Consider the following 18,691-nt stretch of genomic DNA (forward strand, 5'->3'; position numbering starts at 1 on the left):
CACAGGCATCCACATGCTTGATCTCTCTCTTTCTCTCTCAAATGAATAATAATAATAAAAAATCCTTAAAAGAAAAAGACTGACATAAATTAACACAGCTTTGTCTTTCTCTTCCCCATCATTAAACTGCACCATCTTTGCCTGTCTTCAGTTCTGCAGACACTGGAGGTGGAGAGCCTTCACATACATGGCTCCCCCTGCTTAGCACATCTGACTCCATCTCAATTTTCAATCCACGCTTAAATGACTCAGCCTGAAGGAAGCCCTCTCTGATAACTTAATTAAAGAAGAGCTCCCTGGGGAACCTGGGTGGCACACCTAGCTAAGCATCTGACTCTTGATTTTAGCTCATGGGTGGTGAGATTTTGTCGGCTATGCACTCAGCTTGAGATTCTCTCCCTCCAGTCCTTCTTCCCTCCCCACTCCCATTCTCTCTTCTCAAAATAAATAAATACATTTAAAAAAATAAAATTAAAAAATAAAGAGGCTATCCGTGGGGCACCTGGCTGGCTCTGTCAGTAGAGCATGAGACTGTCAAGCAGGGTTGTGAGGTCAAGCCCCACACTGGGTGTGGAGACTACATTAAAAAAAAAAAGGGTATCCACCCTTGCATCTCATGGATAAATCCCACCTGGTCATGGTGGATAATCATTTTTTTTTAAAGATTTTATTTATTTATTTGTCAGAGAGAGAGCAAGCGAGAGCGAGCACAGGCAGACAGAGTAGAAGGCAGAGTCAGAGGGAGAAGCAGGCTCCCCGCAGAGCAAGGAGCCTGATGTGGGACTCGATCCCAGGACGCTGGGATCATGACTTGAGCCGAAGGCAGCTGCTTAACCAACTGAGCCACCCAGGCGTCCCGTGGATAATCTTTTTAATGTACAGTTGGATCCTATTAGCTAGAATCTTGTTGAGAATCTTGGCATCCATATTCCTCAGGGATATTGGTCTGAAATTCTCCTTTTTGGTGCAAATCAATCAATGTGATAGAACAAATCAATAAGAGAAGAGAGAAGAATGACAAGGTCCTCTCAACTGTTACAGAAAAAGCATCCGTTCCTGATTAAAACGCTTCAAAGTATAGGGATAGAGGGAACATTCCTCAATTTCATAAAATCTATCTATGAAAAACCCACAGTGAATATCATTCTCAATGGAGAAAAGCTGACAGCCTTCCCTTTGAGATCAGAAACATGACAAAGATGTCCACTCTCACCACTGTTGTTCAACATAGTACTAGAAGTCCTAGCAACAGCAATCAGACAACAAAAAGAAATAAAAGGTATTCAAATTGGCAAAGAAGTCAAACTCTCTTCACAGGTGACTTGATACTTTATATGGAAAACCCAAAAGACTCCACCCTCAAACTACTAGAACTCATACAGCAATTCAGTAATGTGGCAGGATACAAAATCAATATACAGAAATCAGTTGCTTTCTTATACACTAACAGTGAAAATATAGAAAGGGATTTTAGAGAATTAATTCCATTTACTATAGCACCAAGAACCATAAGATACCTGGGAATAAACCTAACTAAAGAGGTAAAGGATGTGTACTCAAGGAACTACAGAACAGTCATGAAAGAATTGAAGAAGACACAAAAAGATGGAAGAACATTCTATGCTCATGGATCGGAAGAATAAACACTATTAAAATGTCTATACTGCCCAGAGCAATCTATACTTTCAATGTCATCCCAATTAAAATGCCACTGACATTTTTCAAAGAGCTGGAACAAATAATCCTAATGTTTGTATGGGACCAGAAGATATCCCAAATTACTAAGGAAATGTTTGAAAAAGAAAAAACTGGAGGCATCACATTGCCTGACTTCAAGCTTTACTACAAAGCTGTGATCACCAAGACAGCATGGTACTGGCACAAAAACAGACACATAAACCAGTGGAACAGAGTGGAAAGTCCAGATGTGGACCCTCAACTCTATGGTCAAATAATCTTCAACAAAGCAGGGAAAAAAAATATACAGTGGAAAAAAAATCTCTTCAATAAACAGTGCTGGGAAAACTGGACAGCTATGCATAGAAGAATGAAACTCAAGCATTCTCTTACACCAGACACGAAGATACACTTGAAATGGATAAAAGATCTCAATGAGAGGCAGGAATCTAGAGGAGAACATAGGCAGTAACCTCTTCGACATTGACCACAGCAACTTCTTTCAGGATATGTCTCCAAAGGCAAAGGAAACAAAAGCGAAAATGAACTTTTGGGACTTCAACAAGATCAAAAGCTTCTGCACAACCAAGGAAACAGTCAACAAAACAAAGAGGCAACCCACGGAATGGGAGAAGATATTCGCAAATGACACTACAGAGAAAGGGCTGATATCCAAGATCTATAAAGAACTCCTCACACTCAACACACACAGAACAGAAAATCATGTCAAAAAATGGGCAGAAGACATGAACAGACACTTCTCCAAAGAAGACATACAAATGGCTAACAGACACATGAAAAAATGTTCATCAACACTAGCCATCAGGAAGACTCAAATCAAAACCACATTGAGATACCACCTGACACCAGTTAGAATGGCCAATATCAACAGGACAGTAAACAACAAGTGTTGGAGAGGATGTGGAGAAAGAGGAACCCTCTAACACTGTTGGTGGGAATGCACGTTGGTGCAACCACTTTGGAAAACAGTGTGGAGATTCCTTAAGAAATTAAAAATAGAACTTCCCTGTGACCTTGCAATTGCACTACTGGGTATTTACCCCAAAGATACTGATGTAGTGAAAAGAAGGGCCATCTGTATCCCAATGCTTATAGCCGCAATGGCCACGGTCGCCAAACTGTAGAAGGAACCCATTCAATGGACAAATGAGTAAAGAAGATATGGTCCATATACACTACGGAGTATTATACCTCCATCAGAAAGGATGAATATCCAACTTTTGTATCAACATGGACGGGACTGGAAGAGATTATGCTGAGTGAAATAAGTCAAGCAGAGAGAATCAATTACCATATGGTTTCACTTACTTGTGGAACATAAGGAATAACACAGAGGACATTGGGAGATGGAGAGAAGAAGTGAGTTGGGGTAAATCGGAGGGGAGACAAACCATGAGAGACTGTGGATTCTGAGAAACAAACTGAGGGTTTTGAAGGGGAGGGTGTGAGGGGCTGGGTGAGTCCAGAGGTGGGTATTAAGGAGGGCATGTATTGCATGGAGCACTGGGTGTGGTGCATATACAATGAATTATGGATCACTGAAAAAATATTAAATTAAATTAAATTAAATGTTTTAAAAAGGGTATCTGCTCACTATACACCTTTATTCTCTATTAAGAGAGAACCAAGTCCAGGTTATTCTTCGTGCTTATCCTAATTTGTATTTAAGTCTTCAATTATTTACTTATTTATAAAGATTTTATTGTTTTATTTAACAGACAGAGAGAAGAGAGCACAAGCAGGGAGAGCAGGAGAGGGAGAAGCAGCCAGGGAGCCTGACACAGGGCTCCATTCCAGGACCCTGGGATCATGACCTGAACCAAAGGCAGATGCTTAATCAACTGAACCACCCTGGCAAATCCCAACCCCCGCCCGCTTTATTTTTAAGATTTTTTTTTTTTTTTTTTTTTGAGAGCGAGCAAGCAGGCGCAGGGTAATGGGCAGAGGTATAAACAGACTTCCCACTGAATAAGGAACCCCATGTGGGGCTCAATCGCAGGACCCTGGGATCATGACCTGAGCCAAAGGCAAAGGCTTTAACCCACTGAGCCACTCAGGTGCCCTAGAGCTCAGTTTTCTTTTTGATTACATAGCTTTGATGTGTGGCAGTGCTGCTCTGCAGAATTTGTACTTATTTGGGGAAAATTATTCTTTTCTTTGAGTGAATTAAAACAGCTTTATTGGGGCGCCTGGGTGGCTCAGTGTGTTAAAGCCTCTGCCTTCGGCTCAGGTCATGATCTCAGGATCCTGGGATGGAGCCCCGCATTGGGTTTTCTGCTCAGCAGGGAGCCTGTTTCCCGTTCTCTCTCTGCCTACCTCTCTGCCTACTTGTGATCTCTCTCTCTGTCAAATAAATGAATAAAAATCTTAAAAAAAAAAAAAGGAACAGCTTTATTGTTTTCATCGTGGAAATAAAAGGTTTTCTTTTAAGAGCTCTGGAAATCTGGAAAAAAAAAAAAGTACGAAAATGTGAGGTCCCAAACATTATCTGGAGCTGGAGAAAAGAATAGGAAGGAAGGAAGGAGACTGTGCCTGATTGGACTGTGAGTGTCTACAGATAATTTGAAGACATAACCCAACTGTGCTAATATTGACATATTTTGATCTAATGAGACTGGATTTTTGTGGGCCTTCTGCACGGCAACCTCCTTGTGTATAGTAGAAGGGGTTTCTTCTGAATTAGGTATTGACCTAATTCTGGTTAATTGACCTATTGACCAAACTGACAAGAAGGTGCTGGACGAGTAGCTAGGCATGTGACATCCTCTAAGACTCAGACCAGATGGGTCTAGAGCTAGGTCTGAAGACTCTGAGCGGCCACATTTTCAGCAATGGGTGTACATTGTTTCCTCTGTTCTGCTTGCTGTCCATGATCAATGAAAGGAAGGGTTTGTTTCTTCTCTTACTGTCCATGCCAGAAGAGTGAGGGCGGCATGTGTTCAAGAACGGATGATAATCCCCACACTGCAGCACGTGATGGGCAAGAAATGAATGGCCATGCTTGTGGACAGAAAAGCGACATTCTGAGACCATTAATTTAACTAGGTAGCATACTCCATTGGGTTGGATTTGTAGAACACCTAGGCTTCTCTGATGTTAAAACTATTGAAGGAAGAGAGTGTTATTAAATGAGAGCACTTTCTTCAGTCAAGTGGGGGGGGGCGGCACAAAGTCTTCATCATTTCCATATTAAAGAAATCATTTCATATGCCCAATCTGGGGAGATATAGACCTGTTAAGTCTGTGACAGCTACCGAGAAGAAGATGAAAAAAAGAACATGGAGTAAGCTATTTCCCCTCTCAGAGTTTCAGTTTCTTTGTTAGCATGCTAGTCTGTTTGGGCCTGCAAAAACAAACTATCTTAGACTGAATTGCGTATAAACAACAGAAGTTTATTTCTGAACTGGATTCCTCAAGCTCATAGATGGCTCTCTTCTCTCTATGTCCCCACATGTCAGAAAGGGGTAAGGGATAGCTCTGGAGCCTCTTCTAGACTAATCTAATTCATGAGAGCTCCACCATCAAGACTTAATTACCTCCCAAAGGCCCCACCTCCAAATACACCACACTGGGGATTAGGTTTCCAGCATATGAATTTGGAAGGGATGCAGACATTCAGTCTACAGTAGTACCACGAAGACATTTGTTTAAATAATCTCTAACAATCCTAACAGAACGTGATTCTTTCAGGCAATCTCCCATGAATTGCTTTTGATCTAGTTGTAGTCACAAAATATGTGTGTAAAACAGTTAAGCAGTAATATAATTCCTTGCTCTAAGACTCAGCTAGAATGTTACCTCATCTAAGAAAATTTTCTTTTCACCCTCTCCATCCCTACCCCTAGCTAGATACTTTGGGTGTTGTAGTCAAGAAATTATTGCCAAATCCAATGTCATGAAGATTTTCCTTATGTTTTCTTCTAAGAATTCTAGAAGTTTTAGCTTGTATGTTTAGATATTTGAGTAAGGTAAGGATCTAGCATTCAGTTTTTTGCATGTGGATGTCCAGTTCTCCCAACGCCATTTGTTGAAAAGATTGTCCTTTCCCCCTTTGAATTGTCTTGGCATCCTTGTCAAAAGTCATTTGCCCATGTATTCAAGGATTTATTTCTGTGTTCTCTATGCAATTCTATTGATCTTCATTTCTGTCATTAAAACCAGTACCATACAGTGTTGATTGCCATACTTCTGTAGTAAGTTCTGAAATCAGAAGGTGTTGTTTTCCAACTGTGTTCTTCTTTTTCAAAATTATTTTGGCTATCCAAGATCCCTCGAGATTCCATATGAATTTTAAAAAGATTTAAAAAAAATTTTTTTAAAGATTTTATTTATTTATTTGACAGACAGAGATCACAAGTAGGCAGAGAGGCAGGCAGAGGGAGAGGAAGGGAAGCAGGCGCCCCACTGAGTAGAGAGCCTGATGTGGGGCTCAATCCCAGGACCCTGGGATCATGACCTGAGCCAAAGGCAAAGGCTTTAACCCACTGAGCCACCCAGGTGCCCCTAAAAAAGTATTTTTATTTATTTATTTGACAGAGAAAGACCCAGTAAGAGATACAAGCAAGGGGAATGGGAGCAAGAAAAACAGGCTTCCCGCGGAACAGGGAAGAAACCCGATTCAGGGTTCAATCCCAAGACCCTGGGATCATGACCTGAGCCAAAGACAGCCGCCTAACGACTGTGTCACCCATGTGCCCCTAGAAGGATTTTTCTATTTCTGCAAAAATGTCATTGAACTTCTGGTAGGGATTGCATTGAGTCTGGAGATTGCTTTGGGTTGTATTGACATCATAACAATATTAAGTTTCCAATCCATTACCATGGGATGTCTTGCTATTTATCGGTGTCTTTACTTTCAGCATTGTTTTGTAGCTATCACTATGCAAGTTTTTCACCTTCATGGTTAAGTTTATTCTTATGTATTTTATTCTTTTAATGTTATCGTAAATGAAATTGGATTTTTTGGATTGTTACTGTGAGTGTAAATAAGTGCAACTGGTTTTTGTGTGTTAATTGTGTATCCTACAATATTGATGAATTTATTAGTTCTAACTGTGTTTGTATGTTTGCGTGCATATGCGTGTAATCTTCTGGATTTTCTACAGACATGATTATGTTGTCTATCTGATTATGTAATCTTTATTATCTTATTATGGTTAAGCTGCTTTTAATTTTTTGTCTTGCTTAATAGCTCTAAGACTTCCAGTACTATGTTGAATAGAAATGATGAAAGTCAACATCCTTATCTTGTTTCTGATCTTAGAGGAAAAGCTTTCATCATTGAGTATGATGTCAGCTCTGTGTTTTTCATATATGGCTTTTATTATTTTTCTTTCTTTCGAAAGATTTTTATTTATTTATTTTAGAGAGAGTGAGCATGAGTCAGAGGGGCAGAGGGTGAGGGAGAGAGAATCCCAAGCAGACTCCACACCCAGTGTGGAGCTGGATGCAGGGCTTGATCCCACAACACCAGGACCACCACCTGAGCCGAAACCAAGAGTTGGATGCCCAATGGGCTCTGCCAACCACTGTCCTGAGGTGGTTTCCTTTCAATCCTAGTTTGTTGAGTGTTTTTTTAAATCATGAAAAGTTATTGGATTTTATTACATGCTTTTTCTGCATCACTTGAAATCATTATGTGTTTTTTTTTTCTTTTAATTCTGTAAATATGGTGGAGTACATTGATTTTTGTATGTTGAACCAACTATGCATTCTGGAAATAAATCCTGCTTGCTGATGGTGCATAACTGAACTCATTTTTAAACTAAATGAAATTCAGAATTTTTATGCTCCTGCTAATTAGCTCTTAGGGAGCTTGAGAAGACCAAAACAATTTTAGAAATTAGAGAAACTAAATTTCCTCACATATAAATTATAGTATAGTGAACACACTTTTTTTATACTGTTTCAGTGTGTGTGTCTGTGTGTGTGTTTGGGGGTGCGTAGGTGGGCAATATACCATAATTATTATAAGATGGATTATGGGGTCATATTCTTTTGTTCAAATTGTATCCCTGTCACTATACTTGGGTAACCCTGGACAAGTTTTAAACTTATTTATGTTTAAAATTTCTGAGTTGCAAAATACAGGTTAAAGTAGTCCCGCTTCAGGATTGTTGTAAAGATTAAAGAGATAATGTGTATATAGCATTTAGAACAATCCCTGCCATCTAGTAGGTGCTCTCTAACTATTATTATATTATTGCAATCTAATTAATGAAAGTTTGGAGTCTTTTGCTGAACCCAAGCTTAAAATCAGAATGTCAGCTAAACTATGTAGTGGCGAGGAAAGCATTCACAGCTGAAAAACTATAGACAGAGACCTTTATGCTAGATAAAAGATCGACCTCTTTATCATTTCTGTGTGTCATCTTATTTACAACCAGAAAGAAACCAAGATGCCTATCCTTAAATGCTCCCTCAGGCAAAAAGAAATTATCTTCTAATCTGCAGTGATTGCATAGAAGTGTAGAAGTCTGACCTTGAAATTTCTTAGCACCTGCAGGAATAAGGTTGGGTACATGTTAACAGCCACATCTGCCTCTCCTCTCCACTTCAGTGGACCAAGTATTATCGCAAATCATATTTTTCTGTCTCCCCAACTAGAGCATAGAGCATATATTCCTCAAGGTCAGGGTCTCTGACTGTCCTTCTCTATAATCTCATACCTTCCAACACAGGACCTCAACCTTAACAGATATGTTTTGGGTTGAATTTCCTGCTTTCATTCTTTTTTTTTAAAGTTTTTATTTAAATTCCAATTAGTTAGCACACAGTATAATACTAATTTCAGGTGTACAATTTGGTGAGTCAACATTTCCATACACTACTCAGTGCTCATTGCGACAAATGCCTTCTTGTTCCCTGTCACCTATTTCACCCATTCACCTACCCCACTTTCACTCTTTGGACCTTTATTCTCTACAGTTTGACATTGAGGAAAAAGCCATGGATCTAAGAGACACAGATGTAAACTCTCGCTATGTCCCCTCACTAGTTGAGTAAACTTGAACCAGTAATTTCATAATTCTAAGCTTCACTTTAAGACCAGAACAATATTTACTTCTAAGATACTGTGAGAACCAAATAAGACAATGTGTAGTCTAAAGTGCTGTGGAAAGTGACAGTAGATAAAAAAACAAAAGAAAACAAAAAAAACTTTCCCTCTGAATTTTGCTGTATTAAGTCACCTCTCTAATTCTCAATTCATGAGCTTTTTTTTTTTTTTCTGACAGTTACATTCATTTATTTATCTTGCCTGCTATATCTCTTTGAATTTTTTTTTAAATTGATGGACTTGATTTTTTAGAAGAGTTTTAGATTTACAGAGAATTTAAGCAGTTAGCACAGAGTTCCACTATACCATGCCCCCCGACACACACATTGTCTCCCCTGCTATTAACATGTTATATTAGTATGGTAATTTGTCATAATTAAAAAGCCAACATTAATACATTTCAATTAACTAAAGACCATAGTCCATTATTTCCTTAGTTTTTACCTAACGTCTTTTTTCTTTTTTCTTTTTTTAATTTAATTTCTTTTCAGTGTAACAGAATTCATTGTTTATGCTTTTTTTCTGATCCAGGATCCCACCCAGGACATACCAGCTCATATTACATTTAGTCATCATGTCTCCTTAGACTCCTCTTGGCTGTGACAGTTTCTCAGACTTTCTTTGTTTCGATGACTTGACAGTTTTGAGGAGTACTGGTCAGGTATATTGTAGGATACCCCTCAATTAGAATTTGCCTCATGTTTCCTCATGATTAGACTGGGGATATGGGTTTTGGGGAACAAAATTACAGAGGTAAATGCCATTTTCATCACATAATATCAAGGGTATATTCTATCAACATGACTTACACTGTTGATGTTGACTTTGATCACAGGTAATGTTCTTCAGGTTTCTTCTAAAAGCTACTCTTTCTCCCCCTTTCTATACTGTATTCCTTGGAAGGAGTCACTTCACACTTAAGGAATGGGGAGTTCTGTTTCCCCTCCCAAATATTTTTTAAAGCAAATACTTTGATGCATGGGTTGATTCTATAAGGTAGAGATTTATGTTACTGACTGCCTTGCCCAGAGCCCCTTTTAAGGACACTTGATCTTAGCCAAAAGGCTGAGAAGTGATAGAGCCCCTTTTAAGGAAAGTTGCCTCTATCCACAGTCCTTGCTAAATGGACAGCCAGCCCCAGGACCATGATTAGGATAGACATGGCCACCTAACCTCCAGTACTTATTCTGTTCAAACTAAATGATTAAATTATTTTTTGATTCTGTTGGCATTTGGTATTATTTAATTCTCTTACATTTAAAAACCCATTGACTCTGTTTAACAAAAAGAATCCTCAGTTTATTTGATGCATTGAAATTCTACTTTCTGAAGAAAAGTTTCCCCCAATTCTTGACTTTTTAAGTACTCATTGAGTGAAGCCTACTTATTTCTTTTTCATGGTTGTCAATATTTCTTTAACAGAAAGTTTATGCAAATTAAAAAAAAGAAAGAGCAAACAGTGTTATTAAAGTTCTCCATTGCTAAAAAGGGCTTATTGAATATATTAAAGAGTTGATGAGAATTAGACCCCTTTAAGTACCTGTTCTTAAAAGGAACAACATTGTTTATGAGTGGGAAAAGAAATTCCCACTCAAAGTGGACAAGTGGACAATGATTATGGCACTTGTCAGAGCTATTTTTCAAATGGATTACTCCCTTGAAGATTTTGATTGCTTTACGTGGATATTCCCAAATACCCATCCAGAGTGGGGACAAGGGAAATCAGTATGTGTAGTGATGAGGAAGGGAATCACGATTGATGACATTGTGTTTTGTTTTGTTTTGTTTTGTTTTCGTCAGTGGTCAACAGGTTTAAAGTCACTGATAATCCTGAAGAGTGGAAAAGCAGTTCCTGCCAGGACAGATGGATGGCGTTGTAGGTATGGTATGTTTCAACAAATCAAATTGAAGAGGAGTTCTCAGAATTGTTGAGTTTATTTCAGTAGATATTCAGGATACCAGCTCATATGATAATATTGAGCATGTTTTCTCATTACTGTGTTCAGGGCAGAAAAGAACAAAATAATTTGGATATAGAAGCTGTGTTGCAATGTAATTGGAGCATAAACTGTAACAAACTTCATATAAGAATTCTGCAAAACAGGAAACAGTGAGAGCAAGTCAATATTCAGGGAAATATGATTAAAGAGGTATGTACTTATAATGTACTTATAATTTATAATTTTATATAAATTATATTATACATATAATATATATAATTTATAATTAAATACTTATAATTTATCTTGGATAAACAAAAATAATTTTTAGCATTAGTATGTCCCATACACTATTTGCTTTTATCTCAGTATACATATGCACAGGTAATTAGAAATAATTCATATATAACTGGGTGTCCTGTGGCATTTTTCAAATTCTTTTTTTTTTAATTGTACAGACAACATTTGAGAAGAGATCTATCCTCTTAATAAAACTTTTTATGTATACAATATGTTATTATTGACATATGTGTCTTATGTTTCTATTTGCTGAATCTGGTGACCCTAGTAATGTCAGGATCTGAACTCAGGTCTTGTGAGTCGACATCTACTGTTCTTTCCCCTGTGATCTTCCCTCTAGGTGATTTCACAAACTAACCAACCACATGAGTACATTTGGAATTAAGTTTCATAGTGAATTTTTAAATACTTTATTCATGCCCTAGACATCTGGAGAATTTCTCTCCAGGGAAAATACAGAATCTCATTTTCTTGCCTCTCTTTGCACCCATTAGAGCATTCTTTTGGACAGTTGTTGAGTTAAGCAATACTGAATATTCTCTTCATTGTTGAAAGATGAAGTCAACAGCATTCTAGATGTAGCCTTTAGAGCAGCTCTGTGGTGTTTGAAATGCCCTGCATTTGGCTTAGAAAGGACACAGAAATCTCCAAATTGGAAATACATCACTTTAGCAGGATTCACCAAAACAATGTTATTATTGTTAATTATGGTTTTAGTCAAGACGATGTATGCAATTGACAAAGTGCACGGATATACATCATTCTATTTGATCCTCACAATAACTCTATGGGGATAATTTTTATTTATTTTTGTGTGGAAATTAAAGTTGTACTATAAAATAAAACTTATCCTGGATTGTGCAACTAGTGAGGGCCAGAGCTTTAATAGTTGTCTTCATCTTTCATATTCAAGTCCTGATCATTGCTACTGCATGGTGCTGCTCGGTGTATGTGAGAAGAACGTACCATCTGAGGCCATCTGTCAGTTTGTTAACTTGCGTAGGAGTCCACTCTCCAATCACATTCAGCACATTTTATGACCAGTAATGCAAATATATGATTAATCTTAAATGAATCTTAAACTAAAATGATTAGTTTAAATTTTACAATTCCTTGTGAAATTAGCAAATTCAGAGTGGATTTTATGAACAACCTTGCTACTGAGGCCTACTGCCTCAGAATTCTTTGCACTTTCAGGGGCTGGCAGATCTTAGAGGCAGAGAGCAGATTGGGCACAGGTGCTCAATATTCTCCACGTTTATTACAGGGGCTCCCGGAGTGAGATAGACCCTCAGGGCAGGGAACACTTTCCCTTCAGTCTTAGTTTCAACATGCATTTTTTGGAATGCCAGTTCTGTGCAAAACCCTTTCACAGATGATAGCTCATAGCTGAAAGCTCATAACTCAAAGGAGGGAAGGCAATATTCTACTCTGAGATCTGGAAATGGGATCTGAAAAGTTAAGATACTGTAACCTAAGGGGGAAAAACAACAACAAGAACAACAACAACAACAAAAACAAAAAATGGGCCTAAATGTGAGACCTGAAACCATAGAACTAAAAGAAAACATAGGCAGTGTCTTAGCAACGTATTTCTGGATAGGCCACCTCGGGCAAGGGAAACAAAAGTAGCAATAAACTATTGGAACTATATGAAAATAAAAAAACTTTTGCATAGTGAAGGAAACCGTCAACAAAACAAAAAGGCAACCTACTGAATGGGAGAAAATATTTGTTAATGATATATCTGATAAGGATTAAATATTCAAAATTTGTAATGAACTTATACAGCTGAACACCAAAACCCCCCAAATAATCCAATTAAAAATGGGCAGAGGACCTGAATAGACATTTTTCCAAAGAAGACATCCAGATGGCCAAGAGACACATAAAAAGATGCTTAATATCACTCAACATTATGCAAATCAAAACCGCAATGAGATATCACCTCCCACCAGTCAGAATGGCTAAAATAAAACACAAAATAATACAAGTGTTGGTGAAGGTGTGGCGAAAAGGGAACCCTCTTACACTATTGGTGGGAAGGTAAATCGGTGCAACCATTGTGGAAAACAGTACAGAAGTTCATCAAAAAATTAAAAATAGAATTACCATACGATCCAGTAATTCTGCTGCTGGGTTTTTAAAGAAATGAAAACACTAATTCAAAAAGATACCTGCACCTCTATGTGTACTGCAGCATTATTTACAATAGCCATGATATGGAAGCAACTGAATTGTCCATTGATAGATGAATGGAAAAAGAAGATGTGGTACGCACACACACACACACACACACACACACACAGGCATATACACAATGGAATACTACTCGGCCAGAAAAGAGAATGATAACTTGCTATTTAGAGGATATTATATACAAGTGAAATAACTCAGAGAAAGACAAATATCATATGATTTCAATTATGAATGTAATCTAATAAACAGGACAAATGAATAAACAAACAGAAATCGACTCATAAATACAGAGAATGAACTGGAGGTTGTTGGGGGGAATGGGTAAAATAGGTGAAATTGGATTAAGTAATACAAACTTCTGGGGTGCCTGAGTGGAGCAGTCAGTCAGTTGAGCATCCCGCTCTCGGTTTCCGCTCAAGTCACCGTCTCAGGGTCGTGAGAGGGAGCCCTTGTCGGACTCAGTGCTCAGTGTGGAGTCAACTCCCTCTGCCTCTCCCACCTGCACTTGGACTCTCTTTCTCTCAATAAATATTTTTTAAAAATAGGAACTTCCAATTCTAAAATAAATAGGTCATGGAGATGAAAAGTAAAGCATAGAGAATATACTCAGTAATACTCTAATAATGGTGTATGGTGACAGATAGTGACTAACTATACTTATCATGGTTAACATTGCAAAATGAATAGAACTGTCAAATCACTGTGTTGGGCACCTGAAACTAATATAACACTGTATGTCCACTTCAATACTAAAACAATTTTAAAAAGAGCTCAGTAGTTCAACACCCCTGCAGGAATTTAAAGCAAAAGGATGGTATAGACACCATCGATAGACACCTAGGATCAGGAAAACTATAGCTGGATTTCCTGGCCTTGGAAATTTCTTCTTGGTGCCAAGTCCCCAAAGCCATACTAATTCCTATTGCACAAGCAGAAGTAAAAAGTATCACTCTAAAATTAAACCTCCCAGGGTGCCTGGGTGGCTGAGTGGGTTAAGCCTCTCTGCCTTCACTCAGGTCATGATCTCAGGGTCCTGGGATCAAGCCCTGGATCCGGTTCTCTGCTCAGTAGGGAGTCTGCTTCCCCCGCCCCTCACTTGCCTCTGCCTACTTGTGATCTCTCTCACTCTCTGTCAAATAAATAAAAATAAAATCGGGGCGCCTGGGTTGCTCAGTGGTTTGGGCTGCTGCCTTCGGCTCGGGTCATGATCTCAGGGTCCTGGGATCGAGCCCCGCATTGGGCTCCCTGCTCCGCAGGAAGCCTGCTTCCCTCTCTCTCTCTCTCTCTCTCTCTCTCTGCCTGCCTCTCTGCCTACTTGTGATCTCTGTCTGTCAAATAAATTAAATAAATAAATAAAAAAAATCAAAATAATAAAATTAAATTAAACTTCCCGTAATGTAAGAGGAAACACATGGTCCTTTTATCTTTCCCAAATGTGAAGAATTCAGTAGGTGGTCTGATTCTGGTTTCAGAGAACTGGAGAGCACTAAGAAAGGGCTGAGCTTTTCAAAGCAAAGAGCTGTGCTCAGCTTTTCTGTCAATGTGACATCAGCCTCCAGGGCCCACATAGCCCCTAGCCCTCTTATTTCTTAAATAATGTCCTTCTATCTAATAACTGCAGTCCCAGACTCTGATGGTTCAGATAAACAATGTGTCAAGTCTTGGCAGCGGTATCTCTTCTTGGTGGGAAGGTCAGAAAGTCCTTTAAAAAATCTGAGAGACACAAAAATATTAACAGGCATGAATTTAGTAAGGACTACTAGATAAAACTTGTCATCACAAACACAAATGCCATCCGCAGCTTGTACCTAAGGACCTTCTGTAGGGTGTTCCCTCAAATCCCCTCTTCTTCTACTAGCATATATTCAGTCTTCGTTGTCTCCATGCCTCTGGGCATGCTGTTCCCTCTGTTCTTTTTCACCTCTGGTGGGAAACTCAGTCATCCTGGGGAATATTTCAGCTTCGGTAAAATAGCTTCCAACAACTCTGGAAATTTAGTCACTTCTTCATCTGTGCTTGTATAAGCCCTTAATCATGCCTCTATTATAAACCTATCACATCATATTGTAATTATGTGTTAAACTTGAGAGCAGAGATCATGTCTCAATCATCTAGTGCTTAACATAGCTTTTAGTTGATAGTAGATATGCAATGCATTTTTTCAGCAAGTGAACACTGTTTAAATTGTTTGCTTTATTTGTCTGAAAAACGAGTTTAATACTGTGGATGTCTTTAATAGAAAAATTTATTCTTATTTACTTGCAGTAGGAGGAACACAGTAAAAGTACTAATTGCATTACTTCTGGAAGGCTGTGTATTATGTCAAACTTACCCAAAGAAGTGGGAAAAATTTACAAATTAAAATGTTAAACATGGCGTTCTAATAACAATGAAAATGTGGTTATAAAATCATTTGCATTTTCAAGTCTCCCTCCTCTCAACAGTACATAACCAAAAAGTGGTACACAAACATCACATGTAGACTTGGCATCAGAAGAGATCTTCAAAAAGACCAAAATCATGGATTTCTTACAGTCAAAAGGGATCTCTTGGTTGCCTATTCAACCTCCGCTATGCATGAATCTCTATACTGACAAATGCTCATGTAGCTTTTACTTGAACACTTGAGGTGTGGGGGAACTCACTACTTAAGAAGGTATTTGGTTCCCTCTTTTATTTTTTTTCAAGTAGGCTGCATACCCAGCGTGGAGTTCAACACGGGGCATGAAGTCATGACCCTGAGATCAAGACCTGAGCTGAGATCAGGGGTTAAGATGCTTAACCTACTGAGCCCCTTGATTCCTTATTTTAAAATTAAAATGTCCAAGTTCACCTCAAATCTGTCTTCTTGTAATCTTTAACCATTGAATTCAGTTCTTCCTTCCTTAAATAGCAGTGAATATTCCTTCCTTGTGATCGCGCCATCAAAAATTAAAAGCAGCTATCTATGGTCACCCCAAGTCTTTTCCAGACTTTTCCAGTTTCATTCACTGCTTCTCATATGTCAGGTCTTCTGACTTTTCAGCAACCTGGCTCATATCCTCTAGTCACGTTGCAGTTTGCCTGTAGCACTTCTAAAATGGAGACTGGACATAACGTTCCAGGTGAGGTTTGTCCAGCGAAGAGGATTAATATATATTGCTCATTCTAGACTCCGTACAGTTACTGTCCCAACTTGGACAGGCTTGTGCCTGATGTAGAGTCAAACTTTGGCAGTGGTTAACAGTAAAGGGGATAACCTGCAGCCTGGATAGGACCAGAGCTAAGAAAACATATCTAATGCTGGGACATTAGTCGGAAAGCAAGCCGCCTAAGTGAACCCTGGATACACCCAGGGCATTCAAGGGGTTTTGAACTAATAGTTGGGGACTCGGCTGTAGCAATATTTGAAGTCAGACAGGTGGCATTGCTATGCCTCCGTTAGATTTTGGGGCAGGTCCATAATCAACAACAGGGAAACCTGAGAGTTAAGACCCAAACCGTGGGCAAAGAGGCTGAAAAAGGCTAGGCTAATTAAAGACTAGAATGCAAAGAAGAGCTACATTTCTAGGGGGAAACTGAGATAGCAAGAATCAGAATGAAGTCATAAAGACCTTTGTTGAATTCCATCTTCTCCACTTTCCAATCCTTAGTTTCCTCATGTGAATGTTGGGTTAATAACAGTATTTACTTTAAAGGATGGCTGTGAAGACTTCATGGGATGATATATATGAAGTCTGGCAGATAGTGCTTAGCAAGTGTTTTCCTTGCAAATTAAAATGCATAAGTGAAATTTAAGTTAAATGGATTTTAAAGTATTTTCATGTTTAAAGCCTTAAAATTAATTACATACCAAGCATTTTCTAAAAAATTTTTTAACACTTCCTTTAAGAAAATCACGATGTCTATTTTTATTTTGAAAGATGACCAGGAATAATGTGGATTGATTGAAAATGGCTTATAAACTAAGAATAACATAATGTGATTCTTTATAATCCTCACAATAATTATAACAATAGTGTGGTTATAACCAATACACTTACTTCCAGATTTTACAATAACTAAATAAAGTTATTTAACAATAACTTTACTATAAATCTTTGAAATCAGTCTTTCTTAGAATGCAAATTCATTAATCCAGTCCGAATTATAATTCAATATTTGTTAGAAATCTTTGCGTAAAACCTTTTCCCAGGCCCACGTTGTTTTCCTTGTAATATCCAATTATTTAATATTTAAGAGGAATGAGCACCGCCCAATGGGGGTGTGTGTGTGTGACTTTGAACCTATAGTTACAATCCAGAGAATTGGCCGTGACTTCATCTGTGACAAGAAAAAAAGCTGCTCTTGGTGAGTGGAAGACCTATATATAAAAGTCACACCTGAGGGTCTACAAGCTGTTCACAAGCTGATTCAACTTCAAGAAAGCATCAGCTGCCAATACACCTGAAAGATCTTGTCACAAGACATAGTGTGGTGAGTAATCTTTAGTTTCTCTTTTCAATTTCATTTGAGAAATTTTTGGAGATTTTTTTTCATAATTGAGCACTTATATAATATGTACTATTTTCCAAAAAAATGCTCTTTGTTCAAGGGAAATTACTAAGGAACAGTTTGAATTCTTTTAACATATAATGCCACATTACAAAATAAATGTATGCTGATAAAATGCTCTTAAGTCATTCAAGTCTTTCAAGATGCCTTGCTTTTTCTAAATTCATCTGCAATTACACAAAAAATAATTAAAATTTGGCAGGATATGCTCTAATGATATCTTACTGAAATTTTGAAATAAAACAGTCTAGTGAGGAATGAATAATTCTTATTTAAATAACCAATATAAATGTATTAAGTTGTGTTAAAATTCATTTTTCCTGCAGAATATCCTTATCTAGACTGTTTTATGACTCATAGAAATCTCAAATCTGTGCATTGTAGTTGGAGAAATTCAGTTTTACTGGTAGATAATGTCTTTACATAAAATCTTTCCAAATGTGCTATTCTGAAAGACTATACATGAATTTTAAGGGTGTTTTATAACTGTTCCTTTGCTTTTTCATGGCATTCTTATATGAAGCTCTTCCCTTTGTTAAGAACAAGGAAGCCAAGGAGAGATGTCTTCAAGTCACTAGGTGAATGTGACAAAGTAGGGCTAGATATAAATGCTCCTATCCTCTAGCTACAGTGCCTCTTCCTAGCATAAGGCACTGAAGAGTCTTCATTTGTTGCTCCATCAGGAGCTTTATATTGCAGAATGAAAATAAATGTAGTAGATTATAATGTTTCTTATGTGACTTCCCTTTAAAATACAAGTACACAGCCATCCTGTGTATGTTAACATGGAGAACATTTTCTTTTTTTCTTTTTTTTTTAAAGATTTTATTTATTTATTTGACAGAGAGAGATCACAAGTAGGCAGAGAGGCAGGCAGAGAGAGAGGAGGAAGCAGGCTCCCTGCTGAGCAGAGAGCCCGACGCGGGGCTCGATCCCAGGACCCCGAGATCATGACCTGAGCCGA

The 18,691-nt window shown here is 38.1% G+C and overlaps 1 protein-coding gene across 1 annotated transcript in view; it reads left to right on the forward strand.

Moving 5' to 3' along the window:
- Positions 1 to 17,431: 17,431 nt before the first annotated feature.
- Positions 17,432 to 18,691, forward strand: part of PTH (parathyroid hormone) — a 3,240-nt gene continuing 1,980 nt past the window's right edge. Inside the window, exon 1 of the mRNA XM_059388862.1 lies at positions 17,432 to 17,517. Within this exon, the coding sequence (XP_059244845.1) occupies positions 17,432 to 17,517 (86 nt within the window). The remainder of the gene's footprint in view (positions 17,518 to 18,691) is intronic.

This window comes from Mustela nigripes, chromosome 1, assembly GCF_022355385.1.
Source record: "Mustela nigripes isolate SB6536 chromosome 1, MUSNIG.SB6536, whole genome shotgun sequence".
NCBI lineage: Eukaryota > Metazoa > Chordata > Mammalia > Carnivora > Mustelidae > Mustela > Mustela nigripes.